Here is a 14,986-nt window from a genome sequence, read left to right as displayed (position 1 = left end):
TGAAAATATGCTGAGAATTTAAAATATATAAATTTCCTTATATATATAAATTTCCTACTTAGTGTAAGGAAGGGAAAATAGTGAAATTGAAATGTTATTTCCTTTTCCTCGAGTCTTTATTTTGTAATCTAAAGGGACACTATTAAACGTTATCATATTTATTATACGTAGCGTATTCGCTCGTCGTCGTTGATGTAATAGGTTCCAATCTCGGTTCGAAACTGCGTCATAACTAAAGACGTTAAAAATGTTTCTTACTGCTGCCTTAGCCCATAAACAGGCGCAACTCATTACCATGCACAGTTAGGATTCTCAGACAAAGGTCGTGCAACCAAAGGTTGGTTGTTGCTTAACCTCATATCCACCAGTGGGCGTTAGAGTATTGCATCCTATTACAAGTGGATCAAGGTAATCATATTTATTATTTATTAATTAATTGTGTTATTATGGGAGAAATCGTTATTTTATCCAGTTGCGAGCATTACATTATCAGAGTACATGAAAATTTAGTGCAACATCCAAGTAATAATATATCTAATTTTGAATGTATCATAGCAGGATTTTAAAGATTTAGTCAATTTACTTAAGGTAGATAGATAAACTTTCATAACCTAGTTAATGAGTAGCTGCGCACCTAAAAGATATGAAATTCTAATGAACAGTCTTTTTTGAAAATATAATTACAAATCTTGTGAAGAGTACTTTTAATTCATTGAATTTAGACTTTATGTACCTTACCTACTAGAGTTATATAGAGTTCAACGGATGGGGTAAAGGAAGTGGAAGGGGGGGATCATTATTTTAGCCAGCTAAAAGTTTCACTTTATTACAGTACATAGTAATCTGATGAAAGATCCAAGTGATAATAAATCCATTGTAATATAATAGGAGCATTATTTTATGTTTTTTCAATGATCTATCTTTTTTTATGTCTATTATCTCTCAATCAGAGAAAATTTATGATTAAAAGCACCATATTTTCATAACTCTTGAAGCACTTTTCACAAAGTTTAGATATTCCAACTTAGGTTAGGTTAGGTCAGGTTTGTTATGGATGAGACTGTAATAGTTAATGATAGGTTAGAGGGAATTTATAGTTGTTTGGAAATTCTACTGCAAAAATACAATACTGTATAAATTAAGCTTCTTAGCTTACGAAAGACTTATGTGTACTTCAAAACGTTGCCAAACAAAGAATAAAAATAACTTTAAATTATAAATTATGTAGCTGGAGAAAGTGTCTCTAAAAATCAGCCATATGACGTCATAAAATGAGGGATTATTCATATCTTTTTTATGTTTTTTTTCCACTTCTCCTCTCATTTTTATGACGTCACATGGCTGATTTTTGAGACACTTTGTCCAGCTACTAAATAAAGCACAAATAGTTAGCTCTCACAATTGATCATCTGTAAATTTAGCTGGTAAAATGCACATAAACACACACACATCTAGAATGTTGAAAGAATCCTTTAAACATTTGAACCCCGTTGCAGTTGAATTCAAACAGGGAGGGAGGGGTAGATATACCACACTTTTCTGGGATCTTGCTGAGTCAAGTATCAACTGTTGGGAATATCAAAGGATGACTCCATGCAAAATTTGAGCCGGATCCGGCCAAAACCGGCCGTGAATTTTATGAAAAACCGGTTTTTTCCGGTTTTTAGGGGGTATCTGTAAATCGATTCAGCTGGAGCAAAACCGGTTAGAGGTACAAAAAATTTTACTTCACATGAAATTTAGCCAATGCAATTGCCTACAAAAATGTACTTCATCATCAACTTGATTGGACAACTCTTTCCCCTCCTAAATGTCCATTAAAACCTCGGAAACGGCAAAAATCGCCAAAAATCACGCCTTCGGCGGCAAATAACGGCTAAACGGTAAGCCGGAGGCGAATGAAACATAAATAAAGAAATGTCTGCCTCAAAAAGTTGTTCAACATCAAAGAGATGCTTGAAGTCTCTAAAATGACTCCTTCCCCTCCTTTAAGGGGAAAAACTGAAAAAACGTGATTTTCAAAAGTATGCCCACTTCGTGGGTGTGGGGGGCACTGAACCCGTCACCCCAGGGTCACCAAATATAAAGTTTAGGCGGCCCACAATGCTGAATTTTCACCAAGTGAAAGTCTTGTGTCATTATCTCTAATAAGAAAAAAGTTATTAATTAATTAAAATTTCAAATTGTGATTTTTTGATGGATTTCTTTGATGAAATGACAGGCCGGTCAATTTTTAGGCCATTTTTTGCGGTTTTTGGGCCGTCACGCCCAAACGGTTTGAGATAATCTCACGGGACCTTTTGCCCAACCTAAGTCTGGTTATTTGTAAGGTCTAAGAAAAAAAAAATCCCGGATTGGATGAAGCACGACGTCGCTGCGTGCCGTCAAAAATCGCTGGTCGGCTCATTTTGCCCCCTCAAACCCTCAGCTCGTGCCATTTTTCTGTGTAAAGATTATAATTATAATCTTTTGCATAAGTCTGTTTTTTTTTCCTAGACCTCACAAATAACCAGACTTAGGTTGGGCAAAAGGTCCCGTGAGATTATCTCAAACTGTTTGGGCGTGACGGCCCAAAAACCGCAAAAAATGGCCTAAAAATTGACCGGCCTGTCATTTCATCAAAGAAATCCATCAAAATATCACAATTTGAAATTTTAATTAATTAATAACTTTTTTCTTATAAGAGATAATGACACAAGACTTTCACTTGGTGAAAATTCAGCATTGTGGGCCGCCTAGACTTTATATTTGGTGACCCTGGGGTGACGGGTTCAGTGCCCCCTACACCCACAAAGTGGGCATACTTTTGAAAATCACGTTTTTTCAGTTTTTCCCCTTAAAGGAGGGGAAGGAGTCGTTTTAGAGACTTCAAGCATCTCTTTGATGTTGAACAACTTTTTGAGGCAGACATTTCTTTATTTATGTTTCATTCGCCTCCGGCTTACCGTTTAGCCGTTATTTGCCGCCGAAGGCGTGATTTTTGGCGATTTTTGCCGTTTCCGAGGTTTTAATGGACATTTAGGAGGGGAAAGAGTTGTCCAATCAAATTGACGATGAAGTACATTTTTGTAGGCAATTGCATTGGCTAAATTTCATGTGAAGTAAAATTTTTTGTACCTCTAACCGGTTTTGCTCCAGCTGAATCGATTTACAGATACCCCCTAAAAACCGGAAAAAACCGGTTTTTCATAAAATTCACGGCCGGTTTTGGCCGGATCCGGCTCAAATTTTGCATGGAGTCATCCTTTGATATTCCCAACAGTTGATACTTGACTCAGCAAGATCCCAGAAAAGTGTGGTATATCTAGGGAGGGGACATTGGGCTGTTTATCACACTCGTCTTATTTACTAAGTATATTTGCGATAACTTTTATTTAATGAAATCTTCCAATTTTTAACATGTACAAAACGGCCTGCTTACTTGCTTCAAGATCCATGTCAGATCTATATAGGAAATAAATGTCTATAAACGAGCTCAAGTTTTCCAAGGAATATATGACTAAAACTCATAGTGCTCCAATAATCCATAATATACTCTCATTGCCCAGAACGATAAGACTCATTATTTTACTTTATTAAAAATAAATTCCTTTTTTTTATTTCATGTAGCTATTTACCTTATATTGATGTATTTAATTTCTAATCATAAAAGAGAAAATTTAAATTTATAATATAATAAATTTAAGAAAACTCTGTTTTAAAAGAATTCGATTGTGGCGACATTTTGTGTGGTCAAATATTAAACTAAAATTGTAATCAGCATCATTAACCCTTTAGTGATGGTAATGTAAAGAAAAAAATATAATTTAAAAAATCTTTTTAAAATCATTTAAATTATTAAATATTTACTTTCTTTTAGATAGTAATGCCGGGTGAGGAAAATAGATTTATTGAGAAATAGATATGCATATAGAAAACTAGCCAATAGGGAGATAATTATATCGAGCCAACTCTAGTAAGTTTATAATAACGTTTCCTTTTTTGTGAGCTTAACAACTTTGGGGACTTTTATTGAATTTTGATTTATTGATTTATCAATCCGATTGTCCAAAGTTTCAACTACTAATTGTAATCTACGGAGAGGGTAATTTTGTGTATCATCGTTTTGGATGTACATAAATTTATCGGCCATTGTCTTATCCCTTTAGTTCCCAGGAATTTACATGTATGGAGAGTTGACCTGGACTCACATCCAACTTTCTTAGTAGTGCAGCTTCTCTATATTATTGTGTGTGTGTTGGTCTTTATATTAACACTAACTGAAGCGCCACTAGCATCTAGGGACTATGTATTCGAAGGGGTAAACAAAAGCTAAAAAGATAAAGATTAAAGATTATATGAAAGCACTTTCATTTAATTTCACCTTCTATAATACAAAGTAGAACGATGTCTGTCTATCTGTCTGTCTGTCCGTCCGTCTGTCTGTCTCTTAAGATCTCGGTAACCACTGAACCGATCAGATGCTACTCTTCAGGGAATATACCTACTGGTCCTGTGGTGGTTTTAGGCTATTTTCTTAGGGGTCGGGACACCCCCAACTTCCCAAAAAAAACAAAAAAATCCCCCACCCCCCAATTTAAATTTTTATGAATTTTTACGAATTTTGCGAAATCGCGATTTTTTTCCTACGAATTTTGCGAATTCGCCATTTATTCGCGAAAATTTGCAATCCATTCGCATTTTTTCCGTTGGGTAGGTAATAGAAAGAGGTTAGGGATGAAGCCGCTAGTTTCTTATAATGTAGTTTAAGAAATGCTTTACTTAAAAATTTAAATTCTTTTTAAAAAAATTCTAGTATGGCTAAGAAGCAGATTAATATCCGCTAGATTAGAACCGATTCTAAGCCGTACTGATAAATCATGAATAACATCGTACTACAGACAATTTTTCACGAGTACAAAAATGAAAAATCATAAAATTCGCCATAATATGAAGCAATATCGTCCCTGTTTTTTAAATTCAAGTTTTTACACTTTTCTTAAAGGAGGATAACAATTCTAAATTGCATTCTTACAATAAGGAACAGAGTTAGATATTCAATGATTTTAATCTATTAAACTCATTTAATGGAACCTCGTAAAAGTGTCGAACTATGACGTCAAAAAAAATAACAATTAACCAATGAGAAGCCAGTATTCACTGTAATTGACCAATGGTAAAATATATAGCGGTCTCTCATTGGTTAATTATTATTTTTTTCTGACGTCATAGTCAGACACTTTTACTGGGTTCATTTAATGTGTTAAAAAAGTAAAAATCTAAAAAGAATTTGCCCAAACAAGGATAACAACATCTATAAAGGCAGAGCATATTTTATACAGTCATTACAAATTTCAATGTTTAATATTTGCTACAGTAAAGGTCTTAATGTTGAAACTGAATGCTCTGGCATTCTGATGATAATTATAGAGTTGCTACAATTTATAGGTTACTGGCGGCTTTGCCCCAAGGTGCTTTGCCCCAAGAGGTAACTAAAAAATGTAGTACATGTGGTGCAGCACCAAATAGTTGATATCATCTGCTTCATCAAAAAAAATGATGGGTAATTTTAAAATTTTTTGGGGGGTTGGGGGTGTCCCACTCCCCAAGAAAATAATTTTTGGGGGGGTTGGGGGTGTCCCACACCCCAAGAAAATAGCCTAAAACCACCACAGGACCAGTAGGAAGATTCCCTGAAGAGTAGATCCAATCGGTTCAGTGGTTACCGAGATCTTAAGGGACGGACAGACAGACTGACAGACATCCTTCTACTTTGTATTATAGATAATTTACTATACACTATAGCGGATGAGCCGATAGAGGTCAATGAGCAACTTCACTGTAAGGGAGAACCATATCGGTTCAGTGGTTAGCAAGATCCTTCGGTACACACAGTCAGACAGACAAACACACACACAAAAAAGACATTCTGTTAGCTAACAATAATATTGAATAAGGTATGAAATCTTTAAGAAAGTTATAATAAATTTTCAACAAAAATATTCGGTAGATAGCTTTCAACCATACACACAGACACATTTTAAATGAAGAAAAGCTTTCCTTTAAAAATGTATACAAATATTACATAAGTAAATAGCATTTGAATTTCCGAAATAAAGTCTCTGTCCCCGCTTACAATTCTATAGGATAGGTAAAAAAGTATTTACTTATAAAGGAATTTCTAAATAAAAGTTTTCAGTACAAGGAAAAAAGTTAAAAGGAAAAATCCGTGCTTTCCCTTAAAGTGCCTATCAAGCACTAATAGTTTTTTCTTGCATCGTATTATAAACGGCTTTCCGCGAATATAGAATGTACAATCATAAGATTAAAACCAGTTTTTAGGCGGTGCCTTCGGCACCTCGGGGCTACAAAAACTGGTTTTAATCTTATGATTGTACATTCTATATCCGCGGAAAGCCGTTTATAATACGATGCTAGACATAGTTTTTTCGCATGGATGAGAACCGGTTCCTATCCACCGGATTCGAATGAACACGAGAAAAAGCATTATTTTTTTCATATAATCAGTTAAGGGGGTGGGGTTTCTGCGAAGGTTCTAACCCTGCGGTACATAAACATGCGGTACCATTACCCTGCAGAGCTAACAAGTGCCTAATACGACCTAACCTAACCTAACCTAGATTAATAAATAAATAAACAAAAAGCTATACCCCCCTTATCATCAATTATTACTCGAATAGGCTATCAGCAAACATTAAAATTCATTGAATAATACCCAATCTTCATGGAAATCGCGTGCCTAGTACTTGTAAACATTGAAAAATCATGTATAGATTTATATTACACACAATTTTCTACGAATATTATAATAAAAAATGATAAAATTAATACCAGTTATGATTTTTTATTTATATATTGTCGGAAAGCAGTCTATAATACGATAGATATTTGAAAATAAAAAATATGTTGAAATGTTTCATATTTGTTATGTCCTGCATTTCTTATTGCAATCGATATATAATTACTTGGATGTTGCACCAGATTTTCCCCTACTCTAATAAAGTAATACTCCCAGCTGGCTAAAGTAACGATACTCCCCACCCAAACCCATTACCCCTCCCCTTTCCTCCCGTTCTACTGCATGAATTAACTGTCCAATAAATGAGGTCCATGTTAGCAACCTAAATTGACGACAAATTTTCCCCTGTCAATATATCCACGTATTCTACATCCATTCTTGTTGCAAACCTTGTAAAGATAACAAAATATTAGAATCGTCCTATTAACCTGAAACAGATCATTTTAAAGTCACCCTTTCACTAGCTTTTTCACCAATAAAAAATATTATTGTTGAATCAATGTATTTATCTGCATCGCTTTGAATTCTTCTTTTAAGGGAATCTTCACATATGTCCCGGGCTGGTTTATGCTATTTTGCAGATCTTTGAATTCAGAGCAACTTCATGCTCTAGGGCCGTAGCCGCTAGCATTAATGCATATAGGATATACGTGGATATATTGGCAAGGCAAAATTTGTCGTCCTTGTAGCTTGCTAATATAGACCTCATTTAATGGTCATTCCGTTAATCCAGATGGAGGGAATTATTATTTTAGCCAGCTGCTAGCATTACTTTATCAGAGTACATGAAAGTTTCGTGCATATATCGATTGTATTATTTACATGTAAATAGGGGGGGGGGGGAGAAGAAAGGGTCAAGTTTATAAACAATAGATATTACCAAATATTACGATTCTTATGTAAACAATATTTTATATTACAAGAATTATGGAATTCCCATATCGATAATACAATTTTCAGAATATCTCATTCTGAAGTCTCTAGTTCCAGATCTTCTCAATATGTTTTCTAATAGACATAATAGGCATCTAGATGGTCCATCTGACCCCAAAATTCGTCAAACTTCAAATGGGATTCCTAGCAGACATACACCTCGTTATTTTTAAATACGAAGCTTTTCTATAATTAGGGTCGGTCCGTCCGTCTGTACGTCCGTCCGTCCGTACGTCCGTCACAAACGGATAGTTTTTTTTTGTTAATTTAGGCATGTTAGAATTGTCCTATCGATTTCAAACTTTGCATGATGATTCCTTTAGTAGTTGGTTACGATTTAGTAAGCATAGCAACTCTATAATCATTACCAGAATGCCCGTACGTCCATTTCAAACATGTTGATTTTTCTACTTTTTTAACAACAAATTTTTATGTGATCTAATTATCCGTTTGATCTGATTTTTGGTATATTGATTCATGGGACAACAAAGAACAATATTATAAGCGTAGCAATTCTATAATCCAGTCCTAAAAATGTGAGTATGTCCATAAAAATTATCCTGTATCAAGCAGTATTTCATTTAACTTTTCAAAGCTAACTTATTATAGGTTTTGTCATATAATTAACCTAATGCGTTATCATAAGAAATGCAATTATTGACAGCTGACTCATAATACGAATGGAAAGAAAAAGTAACCACCCTTTCTCAATAAAATTTGTACACTTTCTTCTAACCAATGGTATGACCGGGTTGTTCTGTTCTGTTCTTTTTTCCTATTGGCTGATTTAGAGAGTATGTCTCTAAATTATCTCTATTTGTTTTCTTTTTTCTTTGGGGATGAAAAGCTTTCAAGTACAGGGGAAAATTGGGCTATTTATTGCACTAGTCCCCAAAGTTTTATAAGAAACATTTTCTTATTTTTTGGCTCAATAAATTTGAGGACTTTTATTAGATGTGATTGGTTGGTTCATTTAGTTGAGTGTCCACTTATTGTAATCCACAGAAGGGGATTATTTTGTGTATCATCATAAATTTATTGGCCATTGTCTTATCCCTTTAGATCCCAGGTCCAAATACCTGTATATTTTACCCCCTTTCATATTTTTCTTGGGGGTTTAGCGGATGTCCCCCATCCCTGGATTTGGTAAGAGGGTGTTGTGGGGGTATTACCACTCATATCCACCCATAGGCGTCTAAGGGGGGGGGGTAATGGGGCGATTACCCCCCCCCCCCATTTAAAATTTACCCCTACCCTGAGGGTGCCGTAGGCACCCCCAACCATTTAGGAGGGGGTATTTACCCCCCCAAACAATTTTGGGGGGGTAAATACTCCCCCCAAAATAGAAAATCTCTAACCAAAAAATTTTTGCGCGCTTCGCGCGCATTTTTAATTCTAAATTTTTGATAAAATTTAAATTACCCCCCCCCACAAATTTCACCCCGGGGGTAAAATTTTTTTTTTTTTGGGGGGGGGGTAAACAAATTTTACCCCTGCCAACAGATTTCAGGGGGGGTAATTACCCCCCCCCTCAAGCAAATTTTACCCCCGGGGTAAAAATTTTGGGGGGGGGGGGGTAATGCTAATGTCGTATGGGTGAGTTTCACCTGGACTGAACAGTCAACTTGTCAACTCAAGGCCAGACTCTTGGTCCTTCACCTCATACCCGTAATACAGTAGATTACAGACAACCAACTCTCTGTGATGCACGACCTTTGTTTGAGAAGTCCTAACTGGGGGGGGGGGGGGGGGGGGGGGTAAAAAAAATTTGCGTCGCGCTTCGCGCGCCATTTTACCCCCCCCCAAAATAAGAAGCTTGGACGCCCCTGTATCCACCCCCTTTGAACGTCTTTGTTATATTTTTAGAGAAAGAATATTAAGTAATAGTTTAGTCCTTTATTCAACTTCATATTAGTCAGTATGGTTTCACCCTTAACAGTCGGGGGGTTCAACCCTATCCCCTCCCACCGACCGTTAAGGGTTAAGTGCATTGAAAATTTTGTGCCAGTCTATTGCGCATATATATGAATGCAAATTATTGCATATAATTGGTATAGCATTGGCAAATATAACTTTCCAATTATGTATATACCACGAATAAAATGATAAGTAAATTTAATAGTTATTTATCGCATCGTATTATAAACATTATTTCACGGATATTGAAATGATTCGAAAAACTATAAAGTTAATACCAGTTTTGTTAAGCCGGATTTTTGCTCCTCGGGGTTAACAAAACTGCTTTTTTTTCATTTTAATCACCGCGAAAAGCTGTCTATAATACAATGCGAACCATTCTTTGAATTCATTCAAACCAAACCGGCTGCTGAGACCTTTTTTACTGAATGCAAGGAAAAGCTGGCATAAAGCTAATTTTTAGCTAATTTATTGTAACTCTAATTAAGGTATAGTAAGTTATGTTTGTAATCCTAACTGCTCATACATATTAGAATAATCGATATATTATTACTTGGATGTTGCACCAGAGTTTTATGTTCTCTGATAAAGTGATACTCCCAGCCATAGACGTCCAAGGGGGGGGGGTAATGGGGCGATTACCCCCCCCCCCCCCAAACGATTTTTTCATTTTACCCCCCCCAAACAATTTTGGGGGGGTAAATACCCCCCCAAAAATTTTTTTCATTTTACCCCCCCCAAACAATTTTGGGGGGGTAAATACCCCCCCCAAAATAAAAAATCTTTAATAAAAAAAAATTTTGCGCGCTTCGCGCGCATTTTTAATGCTATATATTTAATAAAATTTAAATTACCCCCCCCAAAAATTTTACCTCGGGGGTAAATTTTGGGGGGGGGGGTAAACTAAATTTACCCCTGCCAACAGTTTTCATGGAAGGTAATTACCCCCCCCAAGCAAATTTTACCCCCGGGGTAAAAATTTTGGGGGGGGTAAAAAAAAATTTGCGGCGCGCTTCGCGCGCCATTTTACCCGCCCCCAAAAACGAATTACCCCCCCCTTCAAAAATTTTTACCCCCCCCAAAATAAAAAGCTGGACGCCCCTGCTCCCAGCTGGCTGCTAAAATAACGATTCCCCATCATCCACCCCCTTTAACACATCCCCTTCCCTCCTACTAGATGAACGAACAGACCAATAAATAAAGTCTATATTAGCAACCTAAATTAACGACAATTTTTTTCCTGACATAATATCCTGGTATATACTACATCCATTATTAGAATAATATTGCACTAGGAAATGAAATGCATATGTGTGTATGTACTATGTATTGTAATAAATTGTAAATCAGCCATCAAAACCTTTAAAAATTTATAATTAGAGAGGTGATCTTTCATTAATAAAATCCCAATCAATCATTATAATAAAGTAAAAGTATATGTGTCTGTCTGTCTTTTTTTATCGAAAGATCTCGCTAACTGCTAAACCGATATTGTTCTCCTTTTGGAAAGGTTTAAAACTATAAAAACCATTTCTCCAATTTTTTTACTTTTTCTTTTTTAATCTAAAATAAAAAAAGTGGGTTATCTTATTTAACTCCCCTCTGCTCAAGTGCCCCTAGGGGCCGCTTGTATGGAAAATATTTACCTTTGATCCCAGTCTCTAATCAGGAGCTTAGACTTGTTTACACCATCTGAAGTAACCTAAATAAAAAATATATTTTCCATTATGGCTTCCAAACCAATTAATATCCAGAGGATTATATCCGGTTTTCAGCCATAATGAAAAGCATAGTATTAAAGACAATTTTCTACGAAGATATCAATTAAATCATAAAAATAGCAGTTTTGTTAGCACAAAGTTTGAAATCGATATTACAATTCTACCATGCCTTAATCAACGAAAAGAGCAACCGTTACGTCTTGACATACAGGCGATAATTATAGAAAGAAATCACTTAAAAAAAAGTATATTTAAAAATAAATAATCATTTTTTTAGACAAATAATCACGAAACCCCTAAGAAAAAAAGATGCTTTGTGAAGTCTTTTACTTCTTGTGACTCAAATGGATAAAAAATAGCCCAAAACCATCCTAGGACCTATGCGAAGCATCCATAAAAGTTCAGAAGTTATTGAAATCTTAAGCACCAGACAAAAAAACTTACTACTTTATTAATAGGATTCTGTAATATTAATTTTTTGATGTAAACTTTTCTTATTCAAAGGCGTTTCCCGTTTAGTAACGCATAAGTAATTCAAGGCAATAAATGTAGAATATACGTGGATATTATAACAGTGGAAAATTGTCGCCAATTTAGGTTTCTATTTATTGGTCAATTAGTCAAACCAGTAGAATCGGAGGGTACAGGGAAAAAGGGCGTTTTCCTCTTATGAAATTTTTTTCAATTTTGAAAATTTAAGTACCCTTTTGAGTTATAGGCTAGGGAGCCGAGCGCTGCGGCTAGGCAGGCAAGGGGGCCGAGCGCTGCGGCAAGGCAGGCTAGGGAGCCGAGCGCTGCGGCCAGAGTTGTGCGTTGACGGGGGTGGAGGGGGGGGGGGGGTACTCAAATTTTTAAAATTGAAAAAAAAATTCTAAGAGGATAATACCGGAAAAGGTGTTGGAGGGGGGAGGGTATTCTTTTTTTTTATCTCGCTACAAGTTTCACTTTATTAGAGTACATGATAATCTGATGTAAGTAATAATAATTCTATTATCAAGGCTAACAAAAAAACTAACACAAAATCTCATTATCATAACATCTTTTTGATTAAGATGATATATTTCTTTTAAGCAAGAATGACAACATCCATAAATAAACGTAAAAAATATCTGTTAATTATTATAAAGTTGCTACAATAAATTAATCCATACTGATTTAGCAATCCAAATAAAAAGTTTGAAATTGATAGGACGACTAACATGACTAAATGACAATTAGAGCTATTCGTATCGGACGAACAGACGAACAGAAATAATAAAACACAAAGTCTCATATTGATATTCTATAATAAAAAGTGGTAAGGTTCTCTGTCTGAAGCTTAAGATTTCGTGAACAGATCTTAACATATGTATATGTAGGTCCCAGAGAGATTTAACACTATCTTTTGAAATATTTTAGTCTTGAGGTAGTTTTAGACTTTTTTTTTCATTTTTATTGGGATGCTATATGCTAGGGTCTAGTTTGATATATGAATTCAAAAGGTATAAATTTACCTGCATCCTGCGATTGTAATCATAAACTTCATTCCATCTACAAAATATTAATATTAATTAGATGACACATATTTAATATTTAATTTATATTTTATTTTCTGGCAACTTACCCTAACACGTACCTAGCATTAGAAGACTGATTTAAAAGAAGTAGAAAAATAGACAAATTTACGATATAATTAGTAATAGGGTAGCTAAGCTTTATATAAATCTACGATTTCTCTCAGACTACAAAGTCGAGCATAGAAAACACTTCATCATCCCTTTGTTTTTAAAATTAATTTAAAATTGGGGGGGGGGGGAATATGGAAATAAACTATCCCACACTTATTTTTAATTTAGGGTAATTTATAGGATTTCTGTGCTCGCTAGGCAGGTTGAGTAATAGCACTACTATAAAACGTGAAAGTAAATGAATAGTAAAGGGTGGGGACCCTGTCCCAATTTTGTATTGGGTCTTTTTAAATAAGCTAATAGCGTTGGAAATATAATCACAGCCGAGTCTCTACAAAATAACAGAAAGCAATTTGCTAGCAGACGAAAAGGGTCTCCACCACTTGGGTCATGTAGTTATCTGGATATTAAATTTATTACTATAACTGTGTAACCTTCTAACAGCAGAATACCCATAGTCTTGCTGGAGCTTTTCCCAGGTAATGGTGGACACAATGTTTGTGCTGTAGGGAAACTCACAAGCCAGCTCTACATCTCGACCATACACGTGAAATTCACCTACATAAATAGATATAATATATAATAAATGGATATAATGACAGGGGAAATGGTGGATATTATGTTTGTACTGTAGGGAAACTCACATACCATCTCTACATCTCGTCCATACACGTGAAACTCACCTACATAAATGGATATAATATATAATAAATGGATATAATGACAGGGGAAATGGTGGATATTATGTTTGTACTGTAGGGAAACTCACATACCATCTCTACATCTCGTCCATACACGTGAAACTCACCTACATAAATGGATATAATATATAATAAATGGATATAATGACAGGGGAAATGGTGGATATTATGTTTGTACTGTAGGGAAACTCACATACCATCTCTACATCTCGTCCATACACGTGAAACTCACCTAAATAAATGGATATAATATATAATAAATGGATATTATGACAGTGGAAATGGTGGATATTATGTTTGTACTGTAGGGAAACTCACATACCATCTCTACATCTCGTCCATACACGTGAAACTCACCTAAATAAATGGATATAATATATAATAAATGGATATTATGACAGTGGAAATGGTGGATATTATGTTTGTACTGTAGAGAAACTCACATACCATCTCTACATCTCGTCCATACACGTGAAATTCACCTACATAATTGGATATAATATACATGAATATTATGACAGGGAAAATGGTGGATATTATGTTTGTGCTGTAGGTAAACTCACATACCATCTCTACATCTCGTCCATACACGTGAAATTCACCTACATAATTGGATATAATATACATGAATATTATGACAGGGAAAATGGTGGATATTATGTTTGTGCTGTAGGTAAACTCACATACCATCTCTACATCTCGTCCATACACGTGAAATTCACCTACATAAATGGATATAATATACGAGGATATTATGAAAAGGTGATGGTGGATATTATGTTTGTGCTGTAGGGAAACTCACATACCATCTCGACATCTCGTCCATACACGTGAAATTCACCTACATAAATGGATATAATATACGTGGATATTATGACAGAGGAAATAGTTGATATTATGTTTGTACTGTAGGTAAACTAACATACCATCTCTACATCTCGACCGTACACGTGAAATTCACCTAAATTTTAAATAAGGATGACAACATTAATGAGGAGCGAAGCACAAAAATCATAAATAGACCAACGGACAAAAAGAGTCAAAGAGCATATGTTCAGTTCTCATAACAAAGAAAAAAAAATAAGGATATGAAAAAAATCAAAGAAATTCACGAAACCTTAAGAAAATAACGTTTACATCTGTTGAACAATTATCGACAGCCATGCAGAAAAAAACAAGGTATAGATTAAATGCGCATAGGAATCATCACTAAAAATTTCAGCTGTCTATCTTAATAAGCAGATGAGA

The 14,986-nt window shown here is 35.1% G+C and overlaps 1 protein-coding gene across 2 annotated transcripts in view; it reads right to left on the bottom strand.

The window, feature by feature from the left end:
• LOC145312264 (uncharacterized) overlaps positions 1–14,986 on the bottom strand; it is a 43,060-nt gene that overhangs the window by 20,086 nt on the left and 7,988 nt on the right. For both annotated transcript variants that reach the window (XM_080151499.1, XM_080151500.1), the window contains exons 6-8: positions 13,472–13,595; positions 12,864–12,900; positions 11,296–11,351 (exon numbers count right to left, since the gene is read on the bottom strand). In XM_080151499.1, the coding sequence (XP_080007625.1) occupies positions 11,296–11,351; positions 12,864–12,900; positions 13,472–13,595 (217 nt within the window). The remainder of the gene's footprint in view (positions 1–11,295; positions 11,352–12,863; positions 12,901–13,471; positions 13,596–14,986) is intronic.

The sequence above is a fragment of the Acartia tonsa genome, chromosome 2 (genome assembly GCF_053477335.1).
Source record: "Acartia tonsa isolate MP-2025a chromosome 2, ASM5347733v1, whole genome shotgun sequence".
NCBI classification, from domain to species: domain Eukaryota; kingdom Metazoa; phylum Arthropoda; class Copepoda; order Calanoida; family Acartiidae; genus Acartia; species Acartia tonsa.
Note: the sequence above shows the minus strand (reverse complement) of the source record. Positions and strands in the feature narration are given on the sequence as shown.